Raw genomic sequence first — 19,715 nt, forward strand, 5'->3', positions numbered from 1 at the left:
AGCTTCTGCACGTACCCAATTCCCCAGCTACCTGAGTCTGCAGCTCTGCAACTTTCCCTTCTTATTATACCAGGAGCTTATAGTAGTAAATAAAACAGGGCTGGGCACGGGCTTGAGCACTCGTATGTGACTATCTATATTGTTCAACTGTCAACAGGCTTCTTGGTGTGGTTTTAGCTGACAGCCACTAGCACTCTCCCGGACAGTGCCATAATTCCCCAGCATTAGCCAGGGACTAGTCCCAGTAGGCAATTTTAATGCAGCCACCCTATTTTGGGGAAAAGCAAATTGATGTAGATGGGCACCAGCCATTTTGTTCCCCTTGCCCTCTGAACAGAGAAACATCTAGGGCCTGTTTTATTTAGTTGTACTGATACAACGTGTGTGTCCATTCCCCCTCCCTCCCTTCCCAGCCCTGCTATGCTATTTTGGAGGCCTCATGTGCCTCTCTCCTATGCTATTTAGTGCTGTCTTTTCACAAATATCTGGTTTAGGCTGCATTATTAATACTTCTGAGTGCTCAAAAATCATAAGATGCTGCAGCACAGAGAATTATGTCATTGGCTTAAATATTGGAAGATTAAAAATAATACCTTTTAGGCTCCTTTTATTACCTCTGAGGGATTTTTTGGCAGGAGAGGAGAGGTTTTAGGACATATTCTGGTCAGGCTTCCAAGCTTTCCTCTGCATCATTGATGGAAATTACCTTTTTATTATTAAATGAGAGTAGAGATTCTCAGCAAATCATATGATCCCAGGAGTAGGGGCTTTAAGACTGATACAATTGGCAACAATAATTCAGAATAGAGGGATATCATCAGTGTTCTGTCCAATCTTCCAGTTGTCAGAGCTAGGTGGAGGGAGTCTTGGCCCTAAAGCTAACTTTACCCAGAACTCCTGGGAATGTACCACTATAAACACAGGTTTAGGCTCTGTTTACATGGCACAGTGCAATGCCATGTAGAGAACCTGCGTTTTGTCAATTAGAGCTAGTTTGGATATCTTCATACGGCACTGTATTTGTTCACTGTAGATATACTCATTACCTTCTTTCAGCTTCTGCCAGAGTTTTCCTTGTGTGTGATAATGAAGGGGTCCCTTTGTTCCATGTTTGCTGCTGCTGCAGAGGGTGATGGACTGTGTTCAGGCAAGCCTGCTGCACCGACCTCCAGTGCAACTCCCAACATACTTGAAAAATAAATGCCCAAATCCATTTAAATATCAAACCATTGATTTGGGAGCTTAAACTTTATGCTCCTGTTTTGAAAATTTAAAACTTTTGTACAGCAGTTAGGAAAAAATATGGTTGCATTTGTGCTCTTACTAGTGGACACTGAAATATTTTTCCCATTTGGTTATCGTCGGAGTGAATCCACATAACTGATTTCAAAGCTTAGAGGCAGTTTCTCACCCATGTAAATGGTCCAACCATAAAACTTGATACTGAAAACAGAAAAGAATTACTGGATGTTGATCTTCTCAAATATACTCTAGAAAACAAAAAAAAATTTGTTCAGATAGACCTATGAAGACACCTGATATCTGGAAAACACCACACATAAACACATATACAGACACAAATAAAAGGAAATCAGCAGTAAGCAGGGAATAACACCTTTCTCTCTTCAGATAAATGGTTCCATCTGAGCTATAGCAGCTTACTGAACCATGAAGGTAGTGAAGCAGGGCACATAATTCATGTTTCAGGCCATTAGAATGAATTGAGTCTCCACAACTTTATAGAAACATCATCTCTTTAGCTCCATTTAAGCTATGTGCTCAGCCTGAGTGAATGCAAAGAAGATCTCCAGCAAACAGCATTTTCTTAAAAGCATTAAATACTCTCACGGTCTTAATTTTAGTGATGCTTTCTTAAATGATGCTTTCAGGTCTTTGAAGAATGTAAATGGCATGAAATGCAGTAATGACAACTGCAAAAAGTCCATGTAGCAAGTAATGAGAAACAATGGCTGCTCCTTCCAGGGACTGGACTAAATAAGCAGACCTGCAGAAAAAATGGACCTTGCACTCCCACCAGTAATTTCCACCTCTCTTCTTCAGAAACAGAAGCATAGATGCATCACAAGTAGCCTAACACGATCATAGTTGCTCAGGCTCCGATTTGGATACCTAAATAAAAGCATAAGCACATCCTTGTTCTAGCTCATTTTGGTGGATAAGAGGTCACCCCCATGGGTGAGCTTGTTTAGATACTGTGCTGCTTTTCTTCATCTTGACATCAATATTATTCCTTACTTAGACTACAGTGTTGGTCACTTTTGTATATTTACAGACCATAGCCACAGTCCTTCCTGATGCACCGTCAACAATAATTAGGCTTTCGTTTTGCCACATTTTTCACAATGGCTTCTGATTCTTGTGACAATATTTTCCTTAAGGCTATACTTGGTGAGACATTCGGTGAGGAACAGTAATTACGATATTGTTTTTCTTGTTAAAAATATTCCCATGTTTGTGGAGTACCCAGGTGGCCCTTGGGAGCATGCGGAGCCCTCCTGGTATTTGTGGGGTCGTGTTAGAGGGGGTGGCCAACACTGGCATAGTGCAGGCTAGTGGCAAGAGCAGCAGAGTAAAACTTTCTAAGGGTCTCATTCTGTTTTCTCAAGGATTTGCTGGTGTAGGCAAGAACACTTATCCCGAGTGTCAGTTTGCCTGTGTGCAAAAGGCTTGTCGTGTGGGGCGTTCTGAAAATTAAATCTATTTACACACATTGTGGGATCCTGGGAAGGAAGATGCTGGAGCAGTGTAAGGTATTAATTACACTGTGCTAGTTGGCTGTGCTCTATAGTAGTGGCATCACCCCCTAAGGGTAGATCATGCAAAGTTACCTTGGAATTACTGAACAGCAGGAGATATTTCCCACACAATTTCATTAAGAACTGCGGGTGTGACTCTGGCATGTGGGTGATGTAGTGAAAGCTTGCATGGTCCCCCATGGCATGAGAAATAAATGCCTTAGCCTAAAATTGTGACTTCAGATTAAAGTGCCACATGCAGTTATTTGGTTTCAAAAGTTACTCAGAATGAAAACACATTTATTAGAGTAAGTGCAATCTATATCTGATAAATGGGAACACATCTGGTCCATATCCCTGATACAAACCCCTCAGTATTAATTATATTGATGGTTAAAGCTGAGGAGTGAGTTGAACATTATTTATAGTGATCTTTGCTAAGTAAATCATTTTAAAAATGGCTTTCTAAATGTAACATTTCCCTTTTAAGAAGCCCTACAGAATTAAAGAGGCTTTACAATGGAACATGAAACATATTGCAGAGGGAGAGACAGAAGCTTGCTTGATTAATGCGCACGATTATCAGCAATGCAAATCACTTTCACTTATTAAGTCTTGTTTAATATCCTAATGAAGGCTTCCTGAGCAGATTTGATAATTCCAGAGAAAGTGACTGTGAACTAATGCCCTTTCAACATGTTGAGAATGAGCAGTGCTATAAAGAAAACCTCATTTACTATAATTCCCACCAAATGTGGTATCCTTTTCTAGACTTCTACCTCACAGCAGGAGACAATTAACCTTTTCGGTGCCAGAAGTGATTCCCAACATGTTCCAGCTGTGAAGGCCAGCAGGTCAGGCATGAATGAAGTTTACCTTCCGCTTTTGGTCTGAAAAACCACAATTATGCAAACATGTCAAGAAAGCCCTGAGCAACTCTGGGCTTTCACGTGGGTTCTGTCAGCACGTGCAAATGTGCTTCTTAGCTTAGAGAGAAGGGGTCTGCAGCAGTTCAACAAAGCAGTGTGCCTCTCACAGGGAATGCTGCGTATCACTCAAATTAATTTAAAGCAGGTCTTTCTGAATGCACTGCAACAACCCAGAAGATTCCCTTGCTGAATATCTGGGTAATTAAACTCTTGTCGCTTCTAAGCCTGTAACAGTCATATTACTATAGCCATGATGGTCTAATGATAGAAGAGAGTCAAGGTATGTTGTGGGAGGTAATGCCTTTTTTCCATAGGCCTTGCCTCACTTCTAAATTTGGAAGTGGTGGAAAGTGACGGAAAATGGCACATTTTCCCTTTTCCTCCCTTGATCCTGTCCACACAACATATGACTTAACATTACTGGGCTGTTCCAGAGTTAGGGTGGCCACACCTATGCACAGAGAAATGAGCCGTTAATTCAATGGGTTCGAAAGCCCTTTACATGTGGTGTGAGCTGGGAGCCCCCGTGTTCAACTCCAGAGCTATAAGCTTTGCCTTAAACCATGGCCTTTCCCAGACAGAGCTGCAATTCAGTCCTTTGCAGTTTCAGAGATTTACAGATTCCCCCTTTAATTTAAAAGAACAAAAACAATGTCAAAGATATAAAGAAATAGCTTTGATGAAAAAAAAAAAGCTATTTCAACTCGTGCTTATCTGGAGATTTTCTAGGAAAAACAAGAGTCATAGTTAGATTTGTTTTTAAAACAACCAGTCCCCTGAGAAGGAAGCACCTGAGGGGGAGAAATTGAAAGGCAGCAAACCCTTAAGAATTTTGTGAACATTTTTATTAGATCTGTATTACGGCAAGGAATATGGATTCAATTGTGCATTTGTAGACATGTTCAGGAAACACGTTTTCTAATCCACATGCTCATATAGGACAGGCTTTTAATATAGATTTATAATAAATATAGTTTGGTGGTACACATCTCCCACATGACTGAGAGCTGTCATATGAAATGAGATTGTAGGTCTGGATTTGTATCTTTATTTCTGTGTATAATGAATTGAGAACAGCATTTCAGATAACTATAGGTGACATGATGGATCTCAAAGGGATAATCACATTTCAGCTGCTAATATAGTAACAGCAGTAGAAGTAAGGATACTTTAAGAGCTTTCTTTGTTAAAATAGAAGGTACTCAAGTTGTATCAGTGTCAAATGGAGGGGCTTTTACATACCTTCTGAAACTATGTAAAAGCAAATAATTATTGCAGTCTATCAAGGAACATTTCACAAGGAAAGCATTTCAGCGTATAGGTGTATCATATGTTTAATTTAAAAAGTAGTTGTGGCTGAAAAGCCCACGTGTGCTCCAAGAGTGAGGAAATGTACATATGTTGTGGACTTTGGGATATCAGTTGAGGTAGACTGAACCACTGTTGTCAAAAATCTCTTGTACATGTGGTTGTTGCTGTACGTGCTGGTGACATTGAAGTCCTGTGTTCACATGACAGAACTTCATGGTTTGGAATTCCTCAGGACTTCAGCCAGAACAGATATCACTCAAAAAAAAAAAAAAAATCTAATGTCAGGTCAAAGGAGAGGGGTTGCTCCAAGTCCTCTTGTCATATAAATAAAAATAGAACATTTAAGTAGAACAAAAAATATGAGATATTTTACTCAGTTTTGCTTCAAAGACTGTGAAACAGCTACTTTGATAAGACAGTGCTTCAAAATAAGAGTTGTCAACATTTTTTTCATGAGAAATCAAAAAAGATCATATCCAAGCCAGTTCTTAGCCCTTGAAGAATGTTACTATAGAAAAAACCCCTGTTATTTTCATAGCCTACCTCTTGCAAACTTTCCAACAGAGCTGTTGCACTGTGCACTGGCAGAAAGAGAATGAGAATAGCCATAGAGATATGCACAACAGAGAGACTAAACAGGTGTAACTGGAGCAACAGAGGGGAAACTAGAAGGGAAATGAAGGTGAGGAGTAGAAGACTAAATACATTTGGGGTCATATCATATGTACTAGTGTTATTCAGTTCCTAGATAATAGGCATAGGGACATGCATTGCTAATTCTCATTAGCAGTTGGCCCTGAGGCTGTGACTGTCCCTCTCTGTTATCGACATTTTCTTGTCTTTGTAACCTCTGTGTTACTGTAGTATAATTGGCTTGAGTAAACCCTTAAAGATCCCTGAAGTAAGTAGTACCACTGCATATTTGTGTGCCTCTGGATGGGATGTCCAAGGTGGGCTGCAGGCTTTATGATAGACACAGGTGTATCCAAAAGTGTCTTTCCCCCTGCCTTGGGACAGGGTGTCTGCTGGGTCCAGCCTCTTTGGAGTTCCTGGGAGCTGAACTCCCTAAAGCTAGTAGCATGTTATTTTAGTTGAAGTTCTCCATCATGCCTGCTCTCACAACCTGCGTGACCACATCTGAGTGGGTTGTAGTGTGCGTGGACAACTCTACTGTTTTGGTTAAGCTGTTGATTGACTGTGCGACAATATCTGGAGGATATGGCCAGGTCTACTTCAAGGAGATGCAGTGCAGCTGGCGCACTTCAGCTAACTCAGTGTTCAACACAGTTTTGTTCTAAGTGTGGACAGTCACATATGAAATGTGCTAACTATTAGGAGTTGTTTTATAAATTAATCATACAACTTGAAAGAAATAGAGGCACAATGCAACTCTTCCTACCTGCTGAATTGTTTCTCCAATATCAAAATTTATTAACGTTCATATGCCAACATGTCATTTTTTGGAGGCAGTTGTGTCTAGGTAGGCTTTCTCCCTCTTTTCCTGGTTCTTCACCTTCTTACTAGAGGCACGAAAGGGCATTTCCCTCTAAGTTGATCTCATTCATCTGTATAATAAAAAGGGCTGCCTGGAAGAGTGTTCCTAAAAGACAGATATCTGTTTCTTAGCCCCAGGCATTTAGCATGTGTAAACATCACAGAGAACTACACCTTTAGCGTGTAAAAGCATTTAGTACCCGCTGCCAGCAGTCATAAGTAAGCAAGTGAAGCACAACACTGAAAAATATCCTAATTTTATGTTCCACAAAGCTACAAAATAATAAACTTCCCTCTCCGTTTCCAATGAAGCACTTAATCATTAAAGAATAATTTCCTTTGGGGTGGTAAATTGTTTGCAAGGGGTAGCAATAAATATGAACCTCCTGTAGATCACTGTTTCTAGGTTGCTGAATGACTTAAAAGTATTGATGGCCACCAGTCTACTTCTGAAGTAGGCAAGTGGCCCTGCTGCAGAAATTACTATCATAACTGACATCCATCCCAATTACACAAGAAGACAAGAGAGGCCTTGAGCTAAGGGACATGGAGTCCAAATTACCCTTTTAGCTACAGAGGTGTTTGCTGTCTGTCCAGATTAAGGCAGTGTTGGGATGTTGTAGAGAAATCACCAATTGTCCTGTACATATTGGGTGAATAAAGAAAAGGAGTCTCCATGGATACTAATCCACCATCTTTTATAATACTAACCAGACTGTTCTTTTCTTTCTTTTTTACCTTTATGAATATACTGTATTTCTGCATATTTTCAGTTCAGCAACACTTTGTGTTTTAAAGCTCATTGTGCCCAAACAGATGAACACACTATGTTGTCCAGCAGAGATTGGCTCTTCCTGTTGATCTTGTCCTCTTTTAGTATGAAATCATATAAGCGTCTCCCTCCTGGACAGCATCAGCTTTTAGTAACTATGAATATTTAGGAAGACTTTGCACCAGTCACTGTTATTTGTAAATTGAAATCTCATCTAATTCACTGAAAAACAGAGTGAAACATCGGTTGCTTTGAAGTAAATGTACCCTTTACGTTAGCATGCCCGAGATTCTATATAGGCTGTTTATAAATACATGTGTTTGTTATTAATAATCCCAGCCTATTTGCTACAGAGGCTGAAATAAATCAGTGGCAAGGCACTAGATGATAATGATATGTATACATACAGATAAACTAATTTCCAGAGATTAAAGGAGAGTAAATTTCCTGGATGAACTGTAAATTTCACCACCCACCTGTGGGGTGTGTAAATACAGATATTGGGTGGGAAGCAGGTTTTATTTTACTACTGACGTGATGCAGTGATGAACTCTGACATGTTGCTGACTGTGGTTACTTGATAAGTGTAAGATGTGAAAAGCCAGCAATAACACTAGATGGTATCAGATCTCTAAAATAATATGTGTTTGAAGGTGTTAGGTAGAAATGTGGCAGTACAAAAATAAAAACAGACAAAAGTATAGTTCATTCATGGAGAGAAAGAAACATCAGAGGAAACAGATCTTTCTTTTTCTGTAGACTTTTAACAAGGAAATTGAGCACTAAAAACCTGCAACTTTAAAATTATTTTTAATATTCTGGCAAAGCCAAGTGATGTGCTGCCAGAATTTTAACAGGAAAAGCTTCTGAGAAGTGCTCATCCTTAGCTGCTGACCCTTGTGATGCCACCTGATTAAGACCATTCTCTCCCCATCTTTGCCTCACAGATCAGCAATTACTTGTCCTCCTTCCTTACCTCCCACTGCCTTCGCTGCTACTGCCTGTGCTACAGCTGTCCTCTGCAACCAGGCTAGGGCTGTATCTAAACAGAGAGTGGTGTTGGCCAGGGATCGCTCACATCTCTTCGTTCTGAAGGCATGTGAAAAAAGCTGTAAAAAATAATTAACAAAAAAAATTAAATAACATCCTTATATTTTACCTTGAATCATCAGACTACATGCAACCATCTTTTATTGGTCCAAATCAGTAAAGCCTTATTTGGGCCAAATCACTCTTGATTACTTGTTTAACCAGTTGTCTAGAGAGCGTGTTTGATGGCTTCATGTCATTCAGGCCAAGATTCCTCCAGGTGCTTATGTGTTCACCTGCCTTCCCCTGTCATCTGGATGCCTCATGAGAGGATTTTCTAGTTCTTTCTGGCTTTGGGTGGACCAGAATGATATACAGTTACTTTTTTGCATTATATTCTGGAACTTCCAACTTCTTTCATTGGAGTAAGTCATCATGTTCAGGATTTATTTGCTCCAAAAAATACAGATTTCTTGGATTCTCAAAAGCGTGTGCAGTGACTTAAAGCTTCAGACCCAGAGCAGAAGGAATGCATCTGTTCCTCCATCAAGAGACCACATTATGCGCAGAAGTGAAACTGGGTCAAATTTCTGGGCACTGTAAGTTAGAGCAGCTTCTTTGAAGTAAATGGACTTAGACCAATTAACACCAGCTAAGGATCTGCTTTGCTGAATTCCTGGTGAGTGCGAGAGGGCTGCGTAATGAGACTCAGTGGAGAAAGGGACTGTAAAGGAAGGGATCTAAATAAGTGACGGCCAACCCATCTAGTCTGCTTAAAATTGTTCTAGCTGATAATACAGTTGTTAAGATCAAAGACAGGACAAGCAGAATATATCACAAATGCTTCTGACTTGGGGAATCCTAGGGAAGAACTGTAGGCTTCCCATCTCCACTGTCCCTTGCAGCTGCCTTTGCCCCAGTTATAGTGCTGGAAGTCCCTCTTACTTCTTACAAGCAATGCTTGTGCTTTCTCCTGCCCTCTCTTGCATTACTTCAGCTAGAAAGGACCATGAGGATTTCCATCTCTCCTCGTCTCCACTGATTTTGCTCTCCCTAATGGCAAAACCACAGGAGTGCAAGGGAGCATGAACGCTATGTGGACTCTGTGGGGGTCAGGCCAAGATGTTTGGTGGTGAACATGGATTATGGGGATCTCAGATTACTATGTCAGACATCTTAAAAATATCCTGATTATCAGGAAGTGCATAGTATTCTCTGGAAAAAGATTCCCTTTAAAATGCATCTTTCTGATTGAGCACCCAAGTACAGAAGGAATTTTGTAGAGGGTTGGCCTCCTCGTCTTGTGCTGGTGTGAACGACAGCTCCTGGAGCTCAGCTGGGGCAGGTGGCACTGGGAGGCAGCGTTGGGAAGCCCTCCACACGGGAAGCTCATCATAAAAGCAAAGGCTGAACAGGTGAGTAATAAAAAACAAGGCAAGCTCATGTGCCTTGCAAATAGCAGTACCAAAAGGTTGTGGCCATTACCAGAGCTTTCATGTTAAAGTTACCTTCCCTGAGTCAGAGACCTAGTTTAGGATGTCTCTGAACCATTACCTGGAGTATGGACACAGAAGGGAATAGAAAAAGGAAAGTTCCCATATCGAATGCCATCTTGTTGCTTTGACCAGTCACCTTTTAAATATTTATGTTTTATTTTTATCTGCGTATTAGTGAGACATTATTTGTGCACAGGCTGTTAAAAACAGTTCTAAGGGAAACACACTTCCAGCTGGTTTCCTCCTGTTTTCCATCTGCTGTGTGTATGTGTCTTTGGAGGCATTTAACTGTTTCTTGTCATGGTAATTGGTATTTTTTCAGTAGTGAAGGTGGGAGGGGTGGAGGAGAGAAACCCTAAGGCATCTGTGTTTGTGCTCAGTTGATCTAAAAGAGATTATCCCGGTTATTTCCTAATAAACATTATGTGCTTTAAAAAAGATGGGGTGGGACAGGGAAAGGGTATCAAACATCAAGTAACATTAAGTTTTTAAGAGTTAACTTCCCTAAATTGTATCTTTGTATTCTTCTATTTATGCATCGCTACTCTTTCCCCATTTAATCTTAAATATGTAAATCCTCAATTTATCTGGAATTACTTAGTGGAAGGCTGATGTGTGAGTGTGGCAGATTATAATATTCCATCGCCACCCCTGATCCTCTTTACCTCTTATTCTTTTCATAGCAGATCAAAAAAAGCTGTATGCGTGCCACAAGAATATATTATTTTAAGAGACTTGGACTTAGAAATTGATTTCCTTGATGAGAAAAGGAAAAGTCTCCTTCTGACCTGAAGGGTCACTTCATAATCCTGTCAGTCTACATCAAAAAAGCTTTTTTTTTCTTTTAGTAGAAGATGAGAATATTTCTGAAAAGGAATTAATTTTTCAGATACAGTGAAAACGATGACTTAAAGAGACTTAGCAGATGATAGAGGGCTGTCCTATTCAGAATACATCTCCTGTGATTAGAACAAGCTCTGAATATATTTTAGGGTCAGGCAGTTTTAGATGGAGATTGGGATTTGTACTTTGGGATGAAACTGATCTTATATTTTTATCGAAGTACTTAAGGTTTAAGCTGTAGTCTTCCCTTTTTTTGCAAAGGGATTTCACCGGTTTTTATAATGGGGATTGGTGCAAGCAGCCAATAATTTCTATATATGGATTTTAGTTAATAGGATGTTTGAAATGAAATGACTTTCATCACCAGTAATTAGGTTCAGCTACTAATACTTTTTTCATAGTACTTTTCTTAACAGAAAGCACCTGATACCAATGTAGACTTTCATAATCTATTTTATTTATGTAATTACTGAATATGTCTTAAGGAAATTTCTTTAAACCATATGCTTAAAAACCAGCAGTCCCAAATATTGTTATGCATTAATAGCATGCTGCTGATGTATGTATGCACAATACACACAGGTGAGTATATGTACATGTCTGATCATGTGTGAAGACATGTGAAATGCTGGCTTTATATATATATATAATTTTTTAAAAAAACATTATGCGATATACAATATATGGCATAATTTAAGATATATGACGTAATGTATGAAGCGTCATATGCAATAATATATAATTTAATGTTTAGTAAATATATTTTAGTGTATATATATTTTCAGTATATATTATTAGTATACATATTAATTATACGTTGTGTATTATATATATGTAACCGTTCAATAATTATATCATAGAAATAGTATAAAGCTATGAACAAGAGGCTCAAAACATTTTAAAGAGCTTAAAAGCTTTTGTGTAGGTGCACTATAAAAATGGAAGGTCACTGCTCTAAAGACCTTTGAATTATAATTTGTTTATACAGTGATAATTATTGTATGATACTGTATATCTTTAACATAAGGTATATGAAGAGAAATGCAAATTCTCTTTCTGTAGATAAATTGGCTATTGTCTGAACTATCTGTTAGTTGTTCTAATTGCTGGTCTGAAGGCAGCAGCAAAATATTGCCCACTGGTAAAACTGTTCTTGTGATGATGGCATGAGGTCCTAAAGCAAAAGCCATTATTGAATAAGTAAAGAGATTTTTAAATTTGAGAACTATTCTACCAGGAGAATTTTTCTTGTTTTGCTAGGTTTTTAAAAACTAATAATTTATGAATATTTAGTGCAGGTTGCTAGCTTATGTTACTGGCTGCATTTGGAGATCGGCAGAGAGCTGTATCGTGTTTAGGAGCTGCAAAGCCAAAGTAAATCTGTGGCATGAGCTCTCGCTAGTGATTCCTGTATGAGTCTGGCCCCTAAATGCTGATGATAGCTTCAAATCGTAACCAGAGGATCCCGACTGCTAACTTGGGTTGAATTGAAAAGCAGGGGTTTAGTCTAATAATCTAGTTTAGATCTGATACTCCCACAGGAATCTGGCAAGAGGGGCTGATACTTTTAATCACGTTCACTGCGTTCAAGGTAGCAGAGGTCTGTGAGGATTTTGGAAATGTGGTAAAAGCCCTAATTTGAATCTAAGGACCGTGTCTATATCTAAACCAGATAATATAGGCTTTACTAACAGAGAGTGTTTGCATGAGTTGAATTTTCTGAACATTAGAAATGTAACTGTAAATCTTTGAGTAATAAGTAGAACTAAAATGCAGGGAAGTTGTGAGCTCCTCCAGGGCAAAACAGGAAAAAGGAAAAAATAATACTTTCACCCAGGGAAACACGAAAGCTGGACGTGCCCAGCTACCTGCTTGGGGAAAAGCATTCAAAACGGGGAGTCCGGGGGCAGTTTCCCACTCTCAGCCACGTCCTGCGGAGCTGTTCAAAAGGCAGAGCTGGGTCTGCTTAACAGATGAGAGAAAAGAAAAATCCGCGGGTGAAAACTGTTTGCTCTTCTACCCTGGGATAAATTCAGGAAGTTCCAGCTTGCTTACTTCTACGCGATCGCTGGCAGTTATTTTTAATTTCACAAGCGCTAGGTGCGGTCTGATTTGAAGTGTTCCCGTAGGCTGGGCTATGTCCCCTTTCCCCCTCACCGGAGCCCCCGTTCTCGGGGCTCCTTTATTCGGGATGTCAGAGCGCACCCATCACCATGGCACTCACGTGCCCTCCAACAGTGTGCCGAACAACGCGACTAGCATCTGTCGGGGCCGCGCGTCCTTTCTTCCACAGCCGCCCCTGAACTCGATCCACCCTGCCCTCCGCCTGACCTCTTCCCAAAGCCTCTCGCTCCCTGCCGCCCGGGTGCCCTGGCTCAGCTCCGCTTTTCAAACTATCGCCCTTGGAAGTGCCTCCCCACCCTCCGCATGGGCTGCGAGACGGAGCCAGCGAGGAACAATCTCGCCACGTGAACTTCCCTTTGTTTTTCTTTGCGCTTAAGACGGACCGTCTCCCTAGTAACTTTTGTGGCACTATATGTGAAGGAGCTCATTATGTAAAACATACATTTTCCTCCCTGCTAAAACTCTGCGGAGTGTTGCTCAGAGCGTTCCAGCGGGTGCACGTTATACCGGGATATTAACTCCACCGCAACCCTCTATTTATCAGCTCGTACATCACTCCGCCGTAGAGCAGCTCTAAAGATTGCTGAAATACAAACTTACTGCATTTGATCCCAGCGGAAGCTGGATGCGGCTGCTATCCGAGCTAGCTCTCAGAGCCGAGCCTTCAGAGCTCTTGTACCTATATTTGATCAAAGACGCTAAACCCCCAAGTACAATGCATAAATATTGAAACGTATTGCGAAAATAAAACCACCCCACCTCTCAGGACTGAGAAGCCTAATGGCTGGAAGCGGTACGGTGGTGCAGGATTTTCCTATTGTCTCAGCAGAGGGGAAAAAGTTGACTTCGAGAATGATTTGCACATAGCAGTTCCCTGAAAAGAAAAATGTGGGGCCAGTTCCATAGTTTCCGAATTAAATCCAACCTTCAGCCAAAAACTGAGCTGTCCAGGTTGACAACATTCAGGAAACTGTGCTTTTCTGGAGAGATGACTGCAGTGGCAAAGATAAACCGGCAGGAAGGTTTCTTTGGAATGATGTGAATTTAATGAATCATATCCACATAAAAAAATTCCCAGCTGGTCTTAAATTTCAGGGAGATTTAAGTGATAAAAGATATTTTCCCTGTCCCTTTAGATGTGTATTAGAGATGAGAGGCCTTAGATAAGCCCTCCTGGGAATCAAGCTTTCCTTTTTCTTTAATTTGTTTTAAAGAAAGAAAAGAGCCAGGCATCCTTCTAAGTCTCAGATGGGTATAATTAGTTGTTTGCTATTACCGGACTTTTGAAGTTGTCTACTCCTGCTCTTTTTATATTAAATAATTTTCTTTTTTTTAAACCCAGGCTAATGACAAATTACATGCCCCCCCTGCCAAAAAAAAAAAAAAAAAAAAAAGGAGCTGCACTGTACTCCTTTGCCTTCCCCCTTCCACCATCCTGTACAGGGTGCATCCTTTCCCCTATTAACATATTGATTTATTTAAATTAAAAATAATGATCTCCTTTCCCCTCTCCTCCTCCTCCCAGCAGCAGAGTCTGTCTCTGATGCTTATTAACAAATTGATTGCAGTATTGGTGTCAGTATGGCTCATTTAGTAGCTCTTTTGCCTAAGGTCCAGAAGGTTGGAGGAGGGAACAGCTTCCACACGTAGATGCTGGCCCAGCTCCAAGGCTGACACTGCTCGGGTAGAAGGGACAGCTGCTAGAGACGGCACCGAGACACTTAGCGGGGCCCTCTTTTGGGTGGTGAGGATCTGGCTGGAAGTTGGAAGCCCCACAGCAACTCTTTAAAATGGGTGTGAGAAGAGCATCACCACCACCCTGCCCCACGTGTCTCCTCCTGACTTCCCGTGCAGGTGAGGAGCCTCGCTGGTCCCAGCCCCTCCAGTCCCCTGCCCCTTGCTGAATACAAGACGGCAGCTGTGTGATGCTCGCCTTGCCAGCACCAAGTGCAAAGAGCCTGAGGATGTCACAAGCCCTAAAAGTACCATGTAAACCACAGCTGCCTTATGTCTGTTGAAAACAAAGCATCAAAATGTGTTTTGGTCTTCTTTGGCCATGTCTTCATTCCCCCATTTTAGGGACTGCTGCATTCCAGGTTCAGGGAGATGAGTGAAGGGCTCCCAGTCGGTTCCTCCTTGACAGCATGGTGTGGGCATTCCCATTAACGAACGGAAGCCACGGGGCTGGAAGGATCAGCAGCCATGGATGAAAAGCTACAGCAGGATCTGCTTGCCTGACAGCCGTTTTGTCTCTGGCATTTAGCTGCTCACACCATGGTTACAGCAGCGCTGCTGAAGGGTGAGATGTGCCTGATCTGTAGCCCCACAGCCCTGCCAGGTAGTGGTCCGGGAACACACTTGCGAATGTGAACTCTGTCTTCATGACTTTGGGGGAATTTTGTTTGTCTCTTCCAACCTCTGTCAACTGCTGGTCTGGTGACTGGCTTTCCTAATTCTACTTAATGCTTGTGGCCTAGTAACAACACACCTTCCCACATGTTGCAAGGTCATAGACCCAGCGCCCACCCTGTGAGCCTTGCTGTTTGTAACAGAAAGGACGTACAGAAATGAGGTTGTGCTGCCCTGTTCTGCAGCTAAGTGAAGGCACAGAAGGATGGAGGGACTTAATCAAGGTCACAAAACAAGACACTGGTTTCTCCTGTTAAGTGCCCCTACTTTGGGCCAGGCATTTCCAGCACTGCCACCAGCTTTTGAGCAACTTCCTGATGCCACCTTGTTTTCAGTTAAGCGCTCAGGCTCCTGAAGTGGTAGTGAAAACTGTGTTGTGGCCAGAAGTTTTTTTATGGTTTCCCCTTCCTCTGCACCTCTGAAGGGCAGCTGCTCCACAGGAAAAGGCCAAGGGAATGTGGAGGCTTGAGCCCAGAAGGAGGGAGATGGCTATTCTCGATGTGTGCTTAGTCACCTAAAGCAGATGGTGTTGTTTCTGGTTCCTGATGGGATGACTTTCAGCTCCCAAAAACCTTTCAAGTTTGACCACACAGACATGCTTGGAAGAATGTCAGATGAGCACACATCTGTCCAAGACCTTTTACCAAACAGCAACATGAGTACAATTAAATTAACAAAGGGAGAGTTCACAATTAAAGCTGGAGCAAGTGCATGGCTTGCTTTCAAAGAATGGCTTGAAAAATGTTCTTGTACAAGGCACCCGGGCCAGTGCAGTTTTGTCCTGTTCCATTCTATGAAGTTTTATGTTCTTCTTGTTGCATTTTGAAATACACTGAAATAAGCAGAGCTGTAAACTTTACAAAAACTCGAGTTATTGATCTTTTACATCCTTCACCATCTGCTTAGTTCTAGTGTCTAAAAATATTCAGTCCTTGCTCTTGCTCACATGATTGTTGAGAAAATGCTAGAGCTGGTAAATCAGAAAAGCACATTGTGTATTGGGGGGAGGGGAGTTCCATCAGGAAAATATGCTGTCTGAAGGGAAAAATACAGAAAAAAACAACTCCAGTCCTTTACTTAAACAGGCAAAAATGAAAGAAAAAAATCTATCCATTTTTCAAACTGTAGGGAGAAAAAATAGAATATATCTGGAGTGTTATTTTCTTTTGAAGACAAGGCACACAAACTTCACACCTATACCATACTATAAAAATGTGTATTTGTTACATGCTTCAAAGAGTTGGGGAATATGAATTCCCTATTATAGCTTTTTGAAAATTGAATCCAACTGAACAATTTATAGGTTAAAAATCTTACAAATGGAGAAGTCATGTCCACCTCCAGGATATAAAAGCAAAAGTACTGTCTAAAAATTACGCCTTGGGAAATCATTGTAGACTCAAAAAGCTGAAAGAGATTATCCTTATTTTGGTTAAGAAATAAACATGCAGGATACAGGACTCTGTCCAGCTTCCAGGATGACTGAGATTTTGAGGGCAAACAGCATCCATTTATTTCAGTAGGAGCTGTATTAGTAAATTCCTAGCTCAGCCTTAAAAATCTCAGTTTCTCTCAGGGTTTGTGTATGGTGCCCACAACTACAAAACCTAAACATGTCTCAGAATAAATTTCATCACCATATGGAGGTCCCTAGTGAAATCAGCTAGATCATTCTGTGTTAGTTTGTGAATTGCTGATTGGAGTTTGAATGTGAACCCTCTGTCGTGGGCTTTATGTGAGTCTCAGGGATGAGGAATTTGGTATTGTTAGAACGGATAAAAAGAAAAGCGGGATATGCTAGTACGTACTATTTCATGAATATTATTTACCGATTTATCCAAGCGGCTCTTTTGAGGCCCGGTGACATCTGTCACCCAAGGTGACTTTAAGAGGAGAAAAAGGAAAAAAAAAAAAAGAGAGTGGGACTGTAAAATGAAGATTTTTAAACAGAACTTTCTGAAGATGATCTGTGTGGAGGAAGAAATGTGGCTGCGTCCTTCCTTTGCTGCTTTGTGAAGTAGAGAGGTGCCTGATAAATTCTGTGTGTTTCTAGGATGCTTGACTTTATTTTTGAATCTAATGAGTATCAAGTATGAATTGCCAATACCAAAGCAGACAAACGGTTGGTTTATTTAAACCAGTGTTCTGCATTGGTGCTGACCAGTGTCAGAGGGGAGAGCACAAAGCCCCCATAATTTGCCTACGCAGAACTTCCTCTCCCTGTCCACAGACCTGGTTATCTCATGCTCTGCCACAGAGAAGCTAATTATACATCCAAAAGCCCAAATCTCCCCTCAATTTATCAGAGGTCACCCCTGAAGCTCTGAGGGTACACCAGAGCCAAGTGGGAATTCTCAGATGGAAGAGTTCTTTGTCAGAAAATGCCAAATTGTTGGAACCAGAGCGTTTCTTGGAACTAGGCAGGTTTGGGGACCCGCCAGCAAAATGCAGGCAAAGGTTCCCCTGGAAGCCTGCCTGGCTGCCAGGAAGGCTTTCGCTCGCTTCACCCAGTGGGCTTCCAGGGTCCGCAGATCCAGGGCTTCTCCATCACTTGGACCGCTTTGGAGTTGGAGCCCTCAGGGCCCGCAGCTCCAAGGCAGCCTGCTCCAGGATCAACAACCCTAGGGCTTACAGGCTCCTCGTCCCGGGGCTGGGAGCCGTGAAAGCCCAGTGCTCACAAAAGCCCAGCTCCAGGCTGTGTGGCCGGGAGCTCCACGCGCCCTGGCACCCTGGGCTTTGATGGGGCCTGAAGAGGCTGAGAATCCTGGGAAAGCAGGAACCTGGAAGCTCTCCTGTCAGGTTCATTAAACCTGATGCCATGATTTCCCTCTCCAAACTTCCATTCCAAGGGAAATTTTGAAATGTTTATTCTGAAACAGAAAAAGGGCACCCCCCCAAGTTCCCTAAAGTAGTGCTATTCCAATTGTTTTGAACTGATCTGTGATCTTGGGTGTGATTGTGCACAGAAGCTTACAACAAATCCCAGATTTGGTCCTACTGGGATGTGACATTTTGCTTTTGGCACAAGTTAGGAATTTTGCAAAAAGTAAATAAAATACTAAATATCTAGGCCAGGGCTAGGCTTAATTAGAGATTGCATAGTCTATCCAGGAGCTTAAGTACTTGTACTTCTGAGTGCCCCTTCCGCAAAGACTGCTCAGCAGTGATAGGGTAACTAACCACCCAAGTTTTCTGGCTGGGCAGGTGAAAAAAAATGACTCTCAGAAGTTCAGTAGCTGAACTAATTACCCCAAAATGATTGCCTGGGGTTGGACCGTTTATTATCTCATCAGCATTCAGTGCCACTTCCATAGGATGAAGGAGAAGGAAGAAGAAAAAAAAAAAGCCCAGAAACATGAGAAGGAGAGCAGATAAAAGGACAGCAGTTAGAAGGAAAAAAAACGCTTCTTAACTCTACTCTATACTTTTTCTCTCTAATAGATCCTCCTCCCAATCCACCCTAAGTACAGCAACTGACGTGTAATGAGTTCTGCAGGGATGGAGCATCAGCAGCATGCTCTGAGATTTCTCACTTTGTGTTTGACTAGCTCCCCAGATTCCCCAAACTTTTGGGAGCAGAGGGAGGGAAAAGTGCAGGCAATATCTTTTTATTTATATATATTTATATATATTATACATACATATATGTATACACAGACACGCAACGATGATGTTCAGCTCATCAGTACTTCTCAGGACTTCGTTGTGTCCATTGGCTGGAAGAACAGTTTGGGTTGACATGAAGTTTCCATCTAGACTCTATGGAAGAAGCCCTTTGGACATTGATTTTGCTAACACAGGGATCTGCTTCTTGGAACTGAAGATGCCTCCTGGAACTGAAGATACCTCCTGGAACCACGCATAGAACATTTGGAAACTTGGATTTGCCTGGGGGTAGTCACAGCTGAAATCTCAGCTTTGCTAACATATGAGGTATTAAAAATCTTCCCTCCTTGCACTGGATCTTTTATCTTGGAGATGGTCTTCCACAGATATAGACAGGGTGCTGACTAACTGGAGTCTGATGGGAAAGGGCCTCCAGCCATCAGTGTGCTTGATTTCACTGCGAGACAGTGTGCTAACCCTCTTTGCAGCTGCTGTGGCTGTGCTTGCCTGCCCAATAGCACTTTCATCAGCTCTTTTTGCAGGCAGTGGCATTCCAGGAACTTCTGCCCTTTCCTTTTGGTGAGGTTTTCTTTCTCTACATGCAGAAAGCCAAGGTAGCAATGCCTTGCAGAGAAGGTGCTAGCAAACCTGGCTTTTGCTCCCAGTGCATTTTTAAAAAATGAGAACATCCTTCCAGTAATCCATGTTTGCATTAGATGGAAATGTTTTGGCTTCCCTCCTGTCCTTGAAAGCCCAGTGGTGTAATAGGAATTTGGGAAATGCAGGCTCTCAAAAGTAATGTAAAGAACAGATCCACCTATTTGAATGCAAACTGCTAAAGAAGAGAACAAAGGAATTATTTTCCCCACAAAAAATAGACAAAATAATTCATTCTTTTTTACTTAGGGCCACATCCCACATTTTTTAGATGATTTGTCTGTCAAAA

At 41.5% G+C, this 19,715-nt stretch overlaps 1 protein-coding gene across 1 annotated transcript in view; it reads right to left on the reverse strand.

The window, feature by feature from the left end:
* Nucleotides 1–8,159: 8,159 nt before the first annotated feature.
* The window catches only part of PROX1 (prospero homeobox 1), an 86,868-nt gene continuing 75,312 nt past the window's right edge, over nucleotides 8,160–19,715 (reverse strand). Inside the window, exon 5 of the mRNA XM_075042669.1 lies at nucleotides 8,160–8,371. Within this exon, the coding sequence (XP_074898770.1) occupies nucleotides 8,204–8,371 (168 nt within the window). The 3' untranslated portion in view covers nucleotides 8,160–8,203. The remainder of the gene's footprint in view (nucleotides 8,372–19,715) is intronic.

The sequence above is a fragment of the Buteo buteo genome, chromosome 12 (genome assembly GCF_964188355.1).
Source record: "Buteo buteo chromosome 12, bButBut1.hap1.1, whole genome shotgun sequence".
Taxonomy (NCBI): Eukaryota; Metazoa; Chordata; class Aves; order Accipitriformes; family Accipitridae; genus Buteo; species Buteo buteo.